This window comes from Periplaneta americana, chromosome 6 (genome assembly GCF_040183065.1).
Source record: "Periplaneta americana isolate PAMFEO1 chromosome 6, P.americana_PAMFEO1_priV1, whole genome shotgun sequence".
Taxonomy (NCBI): Eukaryota; Metazoa; Arthropoda; class Insecta; order Blattodea; family Blattidae; genus Periplaneta; species Periplaneta americana.
Window position 1 is genome coordinate 170,548,747 of NC_091122.1, and position 15,914 is coordinate 170,564,660.

At 37.7% G+C, this 15,914-nt stretch overlaps 1 protein-coding gene across 2 annotated transcripts in view; it reads right to left on the reverse strand.

Annotated features, from left to right (window-relative positions):
• rho-5 (rhomboid-5) overlaps positions 1–15,914 on the reverse strand; it is a 579,824-nt gene that overhangs the window by 106,088 nt on the left and 457,822 nt on the right. For both annotated transcript variants that reach the window (XM_069829535.1, XM_069829536.1), the window contains exons 3-4: positions 11,700–11,841; positions 5,611–5,866 (exon numbers count right to left, since the gene is read on the reverse strand). In XM_069829535.1, coding sequence (XP_069685636.1) covers positions 5,611–5,866; positions 11,700–11,841 — 398 coding nt within the window. The remainder of the gene's footprint in view (positions 1–5,610; positions 5,867–11,699; positions 11,842–15,914) is intronic.

The following is a 15,914-nucleotide window of genomic DNA, read 5'->3' on the forward strand; positions in this document are numbered from 1 at the left end:
AGATAATAGTACATTATGCAACGAGCTTATAATGATAGTAATTAAGAAAGCGAGTATGGATGTTTATGAAACGAGCGCAAGCGAGTTTCATAATTTTCATACGAACTTCTTAATTACCATTATAGGCGAGTTTCATACGACTTTTTATGCTCGACCATATTTCTAACTTGAAATTACCGGTATTCAGATGTATACATTTAATTTGTATCTGACAAGATCGGAAGTGACCTTGTTCTAGGTCGTGAATTGTGAGATGTGCGCAGACGCGAAAGTATTGATTTTTTCCGAGGAAAAATAATGTCATTGACCTTGATGTATAATCCCGTTAAACTTGATAATATTATAACCTTGATTATTGAATTCGACATTGAAAAACGAGATGACAAATTGAATTTATTTGAATATTATTTACAATTAACGCTAATTATTATAGTAACAGAACATAACCTTCTGCGACAGTATTGGATTTCCAGCCTCCGTGACTTTTCGCTAATTCTCTTTCGATTGCATATCCGAGAATAATCGATACTTGCGGTTTTATAACAATACAAAGCTAACTTGTCATTGGCTGAACACATGTAAGCTGAGTTATCATTGGCTGATGATCTGTACTTTAATGAATAGGTGTACTTTAATGACATGCATTAAAGAACTGCTACCAGGTGTATAATTAGTACATTTCGGCATGGTCGAGCGTAAAATAAAATATAAAACCTCTTAGCGAGAGTTAACACAACTTATATAAGCTTATAATAACCAGAAAAATAAATAACGAACTTGAAAATCAACAAAAGTTCGTTGTATCGCAGACGACAGCAACCGCCATATTGATATTGTGTTATGCATTATTGGTAGGAGGGGGGAGCCGAAGGTCTACATTCTAACGTTCTCTTAGACTCTTCTTACATTCAACCATATACATTCACTGTCTCTTCTGTTTAGAATCATGCATACTTCTACTCCGAATTATCTGTTATCGCGCTTTCAATTTCATACAACTCTTCGAAACCGACATCAAGCACTTCTTTCTATCCCTCATCATAGAATGTCTTTATACTCATCCTCTTATACTGTAGAAATACCTCGCATCTGGAATTCGTTACCTAATGACGTCAGAGACTGCCGGACTTTATCACAATTCAAAATTAAATTGGAAAATTTTGTCTTATTTAATGCTTTTTAGGTATTGCTAGAAGTGTTGATTTGTGTGTTTTTTTCTTTTTTAATCTAGATTAAAATTGCAAGTTTCTTGTTTATGTTAGTTAATTAGTTAGGATACAATTAATTATGATACTTAATCACTCATTTAAAGTTTGTGTGACTGCAACCTGTGTATATTTTATTTTATTTGTATTCTACTGTATTATTGTATTTGTATTTCTGGTGGTGTGGAAGAGAAGGCCTGATGGCCTTAACTACACCAGAATAAATAAATAAATAAGTAAATAATTAAATTAAACAAAACAAAACAAAACAAAACTAAATAAATAAATAAATAAATAAATAAACAAATAAATAAATAAATAAACCATAGGAATATATATATTTTGATGTACCGAAGTACATATGATATTTCCATGCAGATATTCTACGTTATCACATGATGAAAGAGTGATGGAACGGAGAAAAATTCTCTCCGGCGCCGGGATTTGAACCCGGGTTTTCAGCTCTACGTGCTGATGCTTTATCCACTAAGCCATGCCGGATACAATCCCGACGCCGTTTAGAATCGTCTCAGATTAAGCTCCATCTCTTGGGCTCCCTCTAGTGGCCGCCCTCTGCACTATGTCATAGATGTCTATGAACGCAGGACCGAAGTCCATACATGTGTTGAGGTGCACTTCAGATGAGTGACTGATTGGCCGGGATCCGACGGTATGGGCGCCGTCTTAAATCACAAAGTGATTTATTACGCATATCATATATATAATTTGATGTACCGAAGTACATATGATATTTCCATGCAGATATTCTGCGTTATCACATGATGAAAGAGTGATGGAAATATCATATGTACTTCGGTACATCAAAATATATATATATGATATGCGTAATAAATCACTTTGTGATTTAAGACGGCGCCCATACCGTCGGATCCCGGCCAATCAGTCACTCATCTGAAGTGCACCTCAACACATGTATGGACTTCGGTCCTGCGTTCATAGACATCTATGACGTAGTGCAGAGGGCGGCCACTAGAGGGAGCCCAAGAGATGGAGCTTAATCTGAGACGATTCTGAACGGCGTCGGGATTGTATCCGGCGTGGCTTAGTGGATAAAGCATCAGCACGTAGAGCTGAAAACCCGGGTTCAAATCCCGGCGCCGGAGAGAATTTTTCTCCGTTCCATCACTCTTTCATCATTAAACCATAGGAAGTTAATGCTGAAAAACAAAGTGTCTACAAGTCAAACTGTTCATTAAAACCAGGATAAATAGAATAATAAAACTGAAATATATTAATCAAGTTTCAGTTATGGGTCTCTCCTTAATAATACTGTGATTTATTAAAAATCTTGGCAGTGTAGTGTATTCAAACTATTTGACAAAGACGTTTAATATTAAAATTTTCTCAGTATTTCCCACAGTTACTGAAGAGGTAAACATAAGCTGAAAGGCGGTGAAATCTAGGGTGAAATCCCTTGACTAACAGAGTCACGAACCTCCCTGTAGGTAATCAGATGGCTGTCAGCGTAAGAGGGTGGCCTGTCTTGCTAAATTGCAGCCCTCGACTTCCCAAGAAGTAAGTGCCAAGAGGAAAGAAGGAATTAGCGTGGACGAGGCACTTCCTGGGAGATATGACATTGAATGAGAGTTCCAGAGGGGCGAATGGAGTGCTTGCGGCGGGGGCGTCATGTCAGTCAAGCGATGGAAGAGAGAAAAGAAGTGAAGGAAACCGGAGTTGTAGAGAAATACAAATTATAACGGATTGCGTCTCTACCCCTGTATTCCGTTGTGGTTCAGTTGTAGAGCTTATAGTCGTCAACCCGACGTATCCAGCTACTGAAATGGGGATTTACCTAAGTTATCTAATCCGTGTCAATTCTATGCTCAAAGAACACAGCACATTCCAAATGAAGAGTCCACTGCAAGAATGATGGATGTCATTTGGAACACATTTTGCAGGAGAAGCAATTGAAAGTTTGAAATGCTTAGCGCTCAAAGCTTAACTGTGATTTTCCGATCATTACTGGGCAATGACTATCAGTGTTAATGCCATATAACTCTCTATGTACATTCTATATGTCTTAGTTCATTTTCGACAAGAAAGTGACATCCATCATTCTTGCAGTAAGGTAAAAGGTAAAAGGTAACATGCCATGAAGGCACTTGGGGGACATGGAGGTAGAGCCCCATGCTTTCCATGACCTCGGCAATAGAATGAGGTGGTGTGGTCGGCACCACGCTCTGGCCGCCTTTTACCCCCGGGAAAGACCCGGTACTCAATTTTATAGGAGGCTGAGTGAACCTCGGGGCCGTTCTGAAAGTTTGGCAACGAGAAAAAATCCTGTCACCACCTGGGATCGAACCCCGGACCTTCCAGTCCGTAGCTAGCTGCTCTACCAACTGAGCTACCCGGCCGCCCATCATTCTTGCAGTGGACTCTTAAAATGTTTCAGTATTTCCGCATAACATCTAAATGACGCAACGGAAAGGACACAATTATTAAATATGATGATGATAGAGACGAGGAAAGAGAGGAAGAAGAACACTTACTTATTTACAAATGGCTTTTAGAGAACCCGGAGGTTCATTGCCGCCCTCACATAAGCCCGCCATCGGTCCCTATCTTGTGCAAGATTAATCCAGTCTCTATCATTATATCCCACCTCCCTAAAATCCATTTTAATATTATCCTCCCATGTACGTCTCGGCCTCCCCAAAGGTCTTTTTTCCTCCGGCCCCCAACTAACACTCTATATGCATTTCTGGATTCGCCAATGGATTTAATGTTCCTAATTATGTCATGTGAAGAATGCAATCGTGCACTTCTGCGTTGTGTAACTTTCTTCATTCTCCTGTAACTTCATTCCTGTTAGCCCCAAATATTTTCATAAGAACCTTATTCTCAAACACCCTTAATCTCTGTTCCTCTCTCAAAATGAGAGTCCAAGTTTCACAACCACACAGAAAAACCGGCAATATAACTGTTTTATAAATTCTAACTTTAAGATTTTTTGACATCAGACTAGATCAGTGTTTCTCAAACTTTTCTGAAGTGGGGACCACTTTTTTCAGTCAGAATAGTTCCGCGGACCACCTTACTCTTGTTCCCTTAGAAAGGAAATTTATCATTTATGTAGCATATTTTAATACCAGTATACTTACATTTTAAAGTATAAACAATTAATTAAATTAATTTTATATTAGTATTAAATAATTAAGTTAATGTTAATAGAAGAACATTTCTATATCGTTATCTGTAAAAACAGAAATAAAAAAAATTAATGCAGAATGCCCGACTTTCAACAAATAAAGATTCAATTTTGCATGTTCTATTATTGGTGTACGACGTACAGTACGTGACCATTTCAATGTGCAGACTGGGTGCAGCCAAATTATTAAGAAAGTCATGAATACATGAAAAGGTTCGGTACTTTGGTCCTGTTATGAATTCGGGTGGTCCCTAGCTGGGTAACAGGCACGGCGCCAGATGTGCTCGAAAAAGATAGCGAGAAACACCACGTTCATAGTGCTTTAAATCCCTCTTTTGTTGCTGGGAGTAGAGTGGGAAGTCAATAGACGGGTAGGGTAAATAAATTTCATGAAATGTCAGTACTGGGAGAAAAAGTGAAAGGCGATTGCCATATGTCATTTCCAAACTCTGAGATTTTCAGCTATAGTGTGATACGCAATTCGTTTGAATTTTATTTTTTCGTCTGTCTTTTTTGAAGGACTACAAGGGCAGGCCGCGGACCATAGTTTGAGAAACGCTGGACTAGATGACAAAATCTTCTCAACCGAATAATAACAGGAATTTTCCATATCTATTCTGCGTTTAATTTCCTCCCGAGTATCATTTATATTTGAGGGGCTTAGAACAAAAAGCAGGTAAGTGACATTATTAAAAAAAATCAGGTAAGTGTGTGTTGTGATAGCCCAAAAGGATGTTTCTTTGGGATAAAATCAGGTAAGTGATCACAATGTGCAGTGCTGCTATATGGGCATCATGCGTATAATATTTCATTGCATGTAGAACTTTAACTGTAATTTCCTCAAAACTAGGTTTTTGTCACTTACCTGCTTTTTGTTCTAAGCCCCTCATTTGTTACTGTTGCTCCAAGATTTTTAAATTTTGCACCTCTTCCAAGTGAAAATATTAGATTTATCTGAATACAAAATGAATTGCAAAATACCTCTTCCAAGGATAAATCTCCAATTTTTATATATGGGGTGCCTAAAGAAAAGTGATCAGTTTAATGAAATCTTGTACCGCATCACTGTGGAGTGGAATGTCTTCATTCTAGTAGCAGAACAGCAGACTTTTATTTACCCGTGACTTAGCAGTGCCACCTCCACAAATTCTGGTATCAGTCACAGTAAATCCCCACGCAATATTTCACCGTTGGGCTAGTCAGTACCGGAAGAAAGAAAGAGGCGCGCGGACTCACCTGCGTTGCATAGGCACTTGTAAGGGGTAGCTCCCGGGTAACGGCTATACCCGGAGTGGCGGGCGTGGTAGGAGCGGACACTCGCATTGACCGAGATGTTGACGGAGGCCTGGGGGCGGGGGTCATGTACTCCTCCCGCAAGGAGCCGTACTTCCTCGTCGCCAGCCTCTTCCTGCGGTCCAGCCATCTTGCTTGCTGCTCTTCCTCCTTCGACTCCTCAACACCGAAGAACACTGCAGTCTCCCGCTTGATGTATCTGGGAATATTAAATACCACTCCGTAAATAACAACAGAGAAATAAATACACGATTTAACAAGTACAAATAATTTAATTGAAATACTGAATTACAATTTTAATATTAAATCTGTTACGAGGTTCATACTGAAAGTCATGAGCAAAGCTCGGAACTTGGGGACTTGTGTCTTTGCACATGGCTAAGCGACCGGACTTCAATGTCAACAAACTCCCGCTTCCAGCACGGCGGTAGAGCTGAGACGAGATGTTATGGCACCAATCGAAAAAATCGAAAAAATCGAAAAAATCGAAAAATCGAAGGAGAATTGGGAGGAAAATTTAAAAGGTACGCAAAACGCGTCCTTGCAAGTGGGTTGGGGGCTGTACAAAACTAAATATGTGAGCTCCAAGCCTGTTGGCCACTAGTCTCACTCCGGGTTACGCTGCTCCCCTGAAGGAGCTCTAGAGAATTTTGAAGGGGAAGCCGAAATTGGACGTAACCTCTTAGGTACCACATACGCGAGGGGGCTGACATTGATCAATTGATCACGGAACGGGGCGAGGAGAAGTTGGCTGGTGTTTGTCGTTAGAATGGCAAGACGCTGTCATCTGTTGTTCGATGACAAGGCATGTGAAGGCCGTCGGAAGAAGCGCCGTGAAATCTAATCTGCAATTTGAGAGGTCCCTGTCCTTTCAATTTGCGACTTATTAAGTGACCTCGTATATTTAATAGACTATTTATATTATCTGAACTAGGGCATACATCGTTTATAATAAGGGTGGAATATGTATGGGGAAGGGCATATAGGTCCGTGACCCATTTCTTATAGGGCTCATCCCGACATTTGTCTTACGCCTGAGGAAAACCACGGAATACCTTAGGCGAGATGAGTTGTCTCATGTATAAGAGACTAGCCAATTTGGCTATTATGGCACCAACCTGCGCTAAGTTTTAAATACCCGGCCAGCAGGGTAGAGGAGTGGGGGTTGTTTGGGTTACGGTTCTCAAGCTCAGAGCGGCAGGCATATGCGTTTCATCTCTTTCCAAAAACATTCGTCTTATCTTAGTGTCACCACTTTCCTACTCAAGAGTCCGAAGGCACCTAATGAAATTACGCCCGCTATTCCATCTTTATATATTTTTATTCTCCGTCCGAATCAGACGACTGATCTGTGCTGGAATCAGATGTCCCTAAGTTTATGGAAATGTTCTCCAAAATACTGTCCATCGCGTGCTCACTTTCAATGTAATTGTTCTCTACTTTATTCACATAATCATGCACTAATATCCATTTTTGGAAGAAGCGATTGCAGAGTCGGCCTCTGCTTATGGGTAGCGGAGAAATTATAGATGAGTCTTCTTATGACTTCCTCATCAAAACTGTCTATAGCTGCAACAATCTTCTTCTTCGGCTATGATTTTTCCGGACTGGAGAAAGAATCTGCTGTTCCTGCCTCAATATTTTTCCCTTCTTTCCTGATTCTTGCCAAGGTTCGCTTTGAAATACCAGTGGCAGCCAGTACTCTTGCACACACGCTTTTCAATGGAATTGGTATTCCGTTTACAACCTCTTCTGACATGAATTTCCATACACTGTATGCTATTTCATGTCCTTGACTATGAACTACTCTATGATTTCACACCTTAGACAATGCCATAATGAGGGCGCTCAGAAGGACAATGTTTTCAGTATTAGTAATAGCGGTAGTAGCAGAACGATCTGAACACTCGGAATGCTAGTAACCAACTAACCCAACACCCCTCCAGTTGAGTGTGAGGGCGAGTCCAAGCAAACGAACTAAAATGCGTCCCTCGCGCCGGTGCCATAACTTCTCGTCCGGGCTCTACTGCCAGGTCTGCTAGAAAGTGGTTTCTGGCTGAACAACATATTGGTAGCATTATGATAGGTTGAAACACCTAATTTTATAGCAGATATCATATATAATAAAAATAAACATGAGCAATATGTCAAATTTACTGTTCTGCTCTGTACATTTTCATTGCAGTGTATGACTACTTACATTCGAAGATTTTCAAGCTCATAACTTCTTCGCCTGTTAGTTAAACGTGATTTGAAACGAAAAAAAAAAAAACTTATTTCCGCGTCACATGAAGTGACGAGAACAAACTTAAAATGCTGAATGTTTTCACTGTTACTATTTTCTGTTAGATTTTCAGCAGTTGCTAGCTGATGTCGTATCTGAGACAAGTAGCTAAGTATATCCAATTTTTTTTCTAGAAAATAGTTTTCAATTTGTGTGTCACTACTAAACCAGGCCCTCTATGACATGATCCATGACTAAGGACAAATCTTCCACCAATTTAAGGTACTGCTATGTCTTTCAATGAATGCCCGTTTGCAGCCTCTAGTTTGTGTGTGGCACAATTTACAAAATATAAATTCTCCATTCGAAGAATATAATGTAACTCCTTCGAATTTCTCCACGAAATTCTGTATCTAAAATTTAAGAAATATATTTTCAAGCTTATAGCCTATAATACTCATTTGAATAACACGTATTTTCTAATTTCTCAAACAGACCGTTTATCTGTAATTCTCTGAATGTCATTGGCTTCGACATGACACAGTTTCGTCATCCGTCTTGTCGTTCGACGTGACCACTTTCTTCGTACATACGACTGTCCCTGAGCACTTGCAGCGTGAGCTTTGTGTACGTTATACCTGTAACTTAGGCCTACCCACGCGCACGATACACAAGTCCCCAAGTTCCGAGCTTTGGTCATGAGCAACCCATTGTTATAAATCTTAATTTTTATTTTTTAGACAAACCAGGTACCGTCGAGCGGGGTGACTTTGTGCCATTCGCCCATTTCATAAAAAAAACGTGAGGAAGTAGTCTTTAAAACCGTCACAAGGTTTTAAAGACTATTAAACGTAAGGAAGTAGACTTTAAAACCTTGTCACGGTCTTAAAGAATACTTCCATACATTTTTCGCGAATGGCACAAAGTCACCCTCATGGCACAAAGTCACCCCTCGCGACGGTACATCATCTTAAGGCAGCGTTGTCAGACACAGCCTAAACGGAGCGGAGCGCTCCAGTATAACTCGTTGCGTGCTCCGGTGCTTCCACAGACATAAGCAAGTTCACGCTCCGACTGGACGTCTCTAGCACCACAACCGGTTTCGGAGCTTACAACTCTGACACTACTGTCTTAAGGGGACACTCAACTATATTTTGGAACTTTTTTCCTATTCGACCAATCTTTTTCAAATTTGGAGAAAAGGTTTAATATACACATGGAAAGTAACATGCAAAATCTCAGCTCATTAGATCCAATACTTTTCAAAATAAAAAATATTTCAATTTTTAATCAATCATTAATTGAAATATCACTTTTAATTATCATTTTTTATTTTTTGACTTTGTGCATTTGACTGTGACTTCTCAATGAATAGGGGAAGAATTCTGCATATTGATTTAGTTCTGTCACGTAAATTAGTGTAGAAATTTAATTTTTCATTTCTATGACACTTTTGCTCCAATTTTTAAGTTCAGTGTCCCCTTAATCTACAGACTTTTCTGTCACTTTTCAACATAATCTCCATTTTTTTGCACACATTTTTCCCGCCGTTCTGTAAGTTTTAAAATTCCCTTGCTTTAGAAGTCCGTTTCATCTTCCCGAAGACACTGACGCACTGCTTTCCGGATGTCCTCCAGCGTCTCGAAGCGTTGGCCTCGCAGCTGCTCCTTTACAGAACCGAAGAGATGGGAGGGTGCCAAGTCGGGACTGTAGGGAGATTGCGGAAGAGTTTCCCACCCAAATGTTCTGATTTTCTCCACGGTGACACGATCAGTGTGAGGCCACGATTTATCGTGTTGCAGATGATCTTCTTTCCAGCTGTTTCTCGCGCAATGCACGACGGAGCTTCAAAACTGTCTGAATAGAGCGGACAGCATTTATTGTCTGTCTAGATTCAAGAAATTCAACCAAAAGGCATCCCAGAACTCATCAACTCTTTCCCTGTTGCGTTCCGTGGAGGCAGTTCGAGGGCGACCGCTACGAGGCTCATCTTGGATGCTCGTGTTCCCATCTTCGAAATGTTTCACCCATCTCCCAACATGCTGGCGCCCATGCACACATCTCCGTATGCACGCTGAAGTCTGAGGTGAATTTCACCAGCAGATTTTTTCTCTTTAACAAGAAATTTAATGACAGCAAGCTGTCGAAGCGAATCATCGTTGTCGACCATTTTGCAAACATTGCCTGTGGTCACATGATAGAAGTTAATGACGTCACAACATGTCACATAGTGTAAAGTCTATAGATTATGATCATATAATCGTTTTTGTTACAGTGTTGAAATTTAAATTATAACAATGTGTTGCTCATGACTTTCAGTACGACCCTCTATACTTATTTTTCACAAAAAAGGTCAGTCCAGTGTAATTAGACCAACTAACGCAAACTAATACGAGAATTCAACCTACTCTCTTACGGCGCACGGATAATAGAGAATATACTGTAATATACAGAGTGAAAAGTAATTAAACCGACAAACTCCTGGAGGTTGTATGGGACACCAAAAGAAACAGTTTTCTCTAATGTCATATTGTGTTGAGAGGCACTATTTCGCGAGGACACCAGATCTTAATGTAACACAAACCATTGCCATGCTTTATTGCTTGAGTCTCTTATAAAACATTTACACACCAAAATCACTAGATAAGAAAAGAAATTTACATTCACTTCTCTTTCTCTTCGAAATCTTGAACTCTTCTATTCCTTCGTACCTGTCGTCTCGCTTCACTTACCTTTCTTCCCACCATAATCTGAACACACGCTCTCGTCATGAAACAACACTAACAATACCATCCCATCGCACCTCCTCATACTCATCTTCTTTCACAATAACCCTGCCAAGACTGGAATTCGCTACCTGCTAGCATCAGGGACTGTCGAAATAAAATTGAATTCAAACGAAAACTTACTAGGCGCTTGGTCAGTAATTGATTTCTTGTAAATAGTTTCTTTAATCTATCACAAAATATTTCAATATTCAGTAATTTCATCACTATACAATTTTGTTATTCTAGATTTAATTTGTAATTCAGTAAATATAAAATATTCTTTCTTTCTTTATGATAAATTATTTATCTAGCTTTAATTATTCAGGTAATTTTTTCGTACTTTGATTTGATTGTAAATGTAATTGTAAATTTAATACTAATTATAATGTTATTTGTAATTGTAATTATACATTTAATACTAATTGTAATTTTATTGTTCATATTGTAGTTGGAGTCTCCTGGTAAAGGGGCAGAGAAGGCCTGACGGCCTTATCTCTACCAGGTTAAATAAATAAATACTACTAAATACTACTGCAAAAAATGCTAAAAAATTTACACACGAAAATCACTGCAAAAGATGTTCAAAAATACCTCCATTGACCTGTACACAAAGGTTACATCGGCGGGACATGTATTGTCTAACGCGATAAAAGACTTCAGGATTATCGTTTATTTTCCCTGCTGCAGAAAATATCCGGGCAACTAGATCATCTTCTGATTCACCTGGGGTTGCGTAAACAAGATTACGCATCTGTCCCTACATAAAAACCAGAGGGGTCAAATCAGGGGATCGAGGAGGCCATGATACAGGACAGCCTCTACCAATCCACTTCCCTGGACAATTTTCAAGTAGTCACGCACACGATGTGAATTTGTAGAGTAGTCATGAACTAAAGAAGGTATACGTCCTCTGCCGATTTAATAAAGCCTCTGAAGAAAATATATCAGAGAAAATCGTTTGTTTTTGTGTCCCATACAACCTCCCAGATTTCGTCAGTTTAATTACTTTTCACCCTGTAGAGTCATATCGAAGTACTCACTCTTTAACGACCTCTGTCCTGGATAGCGACCTGCCAAGATTTGGTCGCCCTTGATGGTCCCCATGTTGTTGAGATCTTGTGACCACATTGTGGTGCGATGAAGCTGGTGCCGAAATGGACCGCTCCAAAGACACTCCAGCACCTGTGAAGTAAAACCTCAAATTTAATATTACCAACAGTTTCCATAAAAATACATGTTCTTATAGTAACGGATTATCCATACATGGCTTAAGTTTGAAAATAATTTATTACTTATTAATATAAAATGACAAGAAATCATTAATCAACCGAAGTCTTTCGAAGGGGACTTAGCGTATGGCAGTTGGTCTTTTTTTTTTTTGTCTAAGACTTTACATGCGACTACCGACAGAGACGATAATATATCTGTTTATAATCACGGAGGTTTTTGGGGACACTCTGTATATAAGTGTACATAACGTTCTATTCTTTTGGGTCAGTCTGCGCGCAACAATGACAATGATTTATTTTTCTTTAATAGGTTATTTTACGACGCTTTATCAACATCTTAGGTTATTTAGCGTCTGAATGAGATGAAGGTGATAATGCCGGTGATATGAGTCCGGGGTCCAGCACCGAAAGTTACCTAGCATTTGCTCATAATGGGTTGAGGGAAAACCCCGGAAAAAACCTCAACCAGGTAACTTGCCCCGACCGGGAATCGAACCCGGGCCACCTGGTTTCCCAGGAAGACGCGCTAACCGTTACTCCACAGGTGTGGATCAATACTTTCTTATTTAAGGACTTCTTGATGCTTGGGTTGTGATGAATTTTTTTATTTTGAAGTCATGTATAGGAAAGAAATTTCTCCAAAGTTTCGGAACTATCCAACAGTTCTATTCTCAGAATAATGCAGCTCCAAACCTGGTTTTAAAACAGTTTTGAGATATTGTGGAAATTAAACTTTCATGCAAGCTTATAAAATAAAATAAAATAAAATAAAATAAAATAAAATAAATTTAAGTAATTAGTGTATAATCTTAATAATAATGGAACGAATTTATTTTCACGAGTGTTTATAATGAAGATTATACACGTGTTACATACAACGCTTTATGCCATTCTAGCATTAAAATATGTAACAAAATATTATAAATTTACAAAATTAATGTTATGACGTAGTAGAGCCATGAGTACTGGATATCACGTAATATACTGCATAGTTGCTAAGTAACCATTTCTAAGACAATGTTATTTTGCCGTTGTTTTGAAGCTTTTTCTTACAGGTACGTTTTATAAAATTATGTTGTGAAGGCGGTGATGACGTCATGGAATACTAGTTGCTAGGTAACGTTTTGTCCGATTGTGGACGATTTATAACGTCATAACATGCATGTTTTAATGGTGGGATAGCATTAAAAAAATAAAATAAAAATGATAAATGAAAATTTATTTACAAGATTATAGTTTAAAGAAAATTGCTACTTATAAAATCTGATTTCCTCTTGAGATATCTCTATTCAAACAAACATTATTAATGAAAACAGGGGAAAAGTTTGAGGTTTCAATATAGGCTAATGATTCTCTACGGTCAAATTATTAATATACCTTAAATAATAAGGTTTGAGAATTCAAATTCAGCAGGCAGTGATAGCATTTTAAGAAATATCACATTCTAGTATGGCTTCTTGTGGAAGACACGTAGACCTATAGTTTGGAAGAGATGTCCTGATTTTTCAACTATGGAACATTTTTGGCTGACAATTTAGTTGTCATTTTTTTTATTTCAGCGATTTATTTTTTACAGTTTTTACAACTAGTATGTAATATAAAGAATGAAACGTAAGTAATATCATTAATTTCAGGGGGTTATTCTTTGAGATATTTCAAACAAAGATTTTTAATGCAATTTTGCTGGTTCTTACTTCCTTTTCGAGATAAAAATTGTTTTATATGAGACATTTCATAGCAAGTTTTGGAAAAACTATTGATTTAATTTCCAATATACTTAGTGAGATTACAGTAGTGTATTATGCTAAAAAATGATTGAAATAATTATAGTTTCGTCCTTAAAATATGCAGAAACTTGATCCGAACAAATGTAACTTTTCGTTCTGAAAAGGGATTTTAAGATGTAGACAATACAGTTTTAAGGAAATGCTAGAAACTTTATTTTTCGTATGAATTATCCCAGGCATGTCAAAACCCTGCACATTGTGCAGTAGTCTCTGTGCGATGTGCACTTTCTATTCCCCTACCTGGAGGGAGTGAATCGCCTTGGAGAGGAACGCGACAGGGCTATACAGACCTGCAACAGCATATCAGCTTTTCTTTCAGTAACTCAGTTTCAGTACGGGTACTGATTTGGCTGTCTGTGAATGAGTTATGATAAATAAAGTGAGTTCACAGATAACGAAGAAGGAAAATTATGAATCATACTGTATAACATAATTGTTATAATGTTTTCCTCAGCCAACAATAATTATTTTAAAATGAAACGTTTTGATCAGCCCATGTCGAGGTAACAGTGTTGTGACAGTTTAGATCAGATTAGTAAAGTTAATCAGTACTCTCACGGCAAAACGAACTTGACATTGGCGAAGTTTTAGAGTCTGTACTAATACAGCCATCAAAGATTAGACGACTTATGACTTTCATTTCATAAGCTGGTAAGTGATGAGAATATTGTGAGGAATACATTAAGGCTCTTGAGGTTGTAAGCAACTATTTGCAAGGCGGAAAAATTTTCTGGAAAAATATATAATGGCAAATTTTCCGTCTCATGTCACTATATTATGCTAATATACTTACATTAATAAATCTTTAAACCTGACATAAATAGAATATCGTCGCTTCACAGCTTTCTGAACTACACTTTCAATTTCTTTCAGAAACGCTTCCAACTTGTTGATACTTGCTCTCAACGTTTTCTAAATAAACTATATGTGAATTTAAATTCTAAGCTTCATTTATATCATTTATTAATATTAATGTTAATTTATATTGACTTACAGCAAGGAAATTATTTCAGTGTAAAAATTTCACCATGTCCTACTGCATGTAATTAACTGGGAGTATAATATATTTTCTACAACATTTGTGAGCCAATGGTCCCAATAAATATTAATGCTTGACGAACAATGAAAGAATAGGGTTATTATTTAAAATAATTAGTACCTACTACGTAAAATGAAATACTGTGTTCGTTGTTTGTTGTTTCGAAATTACTGCAATATTCTTTTTCTTCAAATACCACTTATCTGTGGCACGCTAAGTATTCCTCTTCATAGAACATCTTGTTATTCATCATCTTTTACAGTATCCACCTCGCGTCAATGGAATTCCTTGTCACAAAGTATTAGGGGCTGCAAGACAATAAACACCTTTAAAAACAGCTTAAAAGATAACCTTATTAGCATTTCACTCCAATCATACTGATCTAAACTATCACTGACTACATTGTTACTTCTTTCTTTAGACATCATCCTGATAGTGCTGTATTTTCAAAATTGTCTCATAATAATCTCTTTCTGTTATCTAATATCATTTGAAATATATTAACATTCTATGCATTTTAGCTTAATTCTGCTACACAGTTTATTTCAGTGTTTAATTAATAGTTCATAGTATTTTGTTGTTTAATTCGTAAATAGCTCTTGTATACATGTAACTCTCATCTAAATCAAATTGTTGAATTCTTTGTAAGTTCATGCATATGTATATACACTTTTTGCTGGTTGTGTGGAAGAGAAGGCCTTACGGCCTTAACTCTGCCAGCTAAAATAAATTATTATTATTATTTTTATTGTTATTATTATTATTATATAAAATCATTTTAATAAATTATGCTTTACAAACCACTACTTTGTCAAGTATAACTGAGTAAGCCTAAAGTTTCTTGTATTCCAATTGTCAAATATAGACACTGATAATAACCGTGTTTTTTTCCTTCTGCTAAGTGTGTTTATAATGTCCAAATGCCTATTTAATCCAACCCTAGAAGCGCAGAATAGATTACTGTACATCCCTCCAGCTAAGAACTGGTAAGAGCAACGCCTGATTGATGCAACCTGCACAGACCGGCGATCCGCGCACATAACTGCACATTCAGAGTCTGATTTCTGACATGCCTGAATTATCCGATTGTTGGGTATCATCAATACTGCAATATTCAGAGTTTCATGTTGATGAAAACGAAAAGACACGCATCAATGAACATGACCTAGACTTCGGCGACTCTAGATATCTTGATAAAAA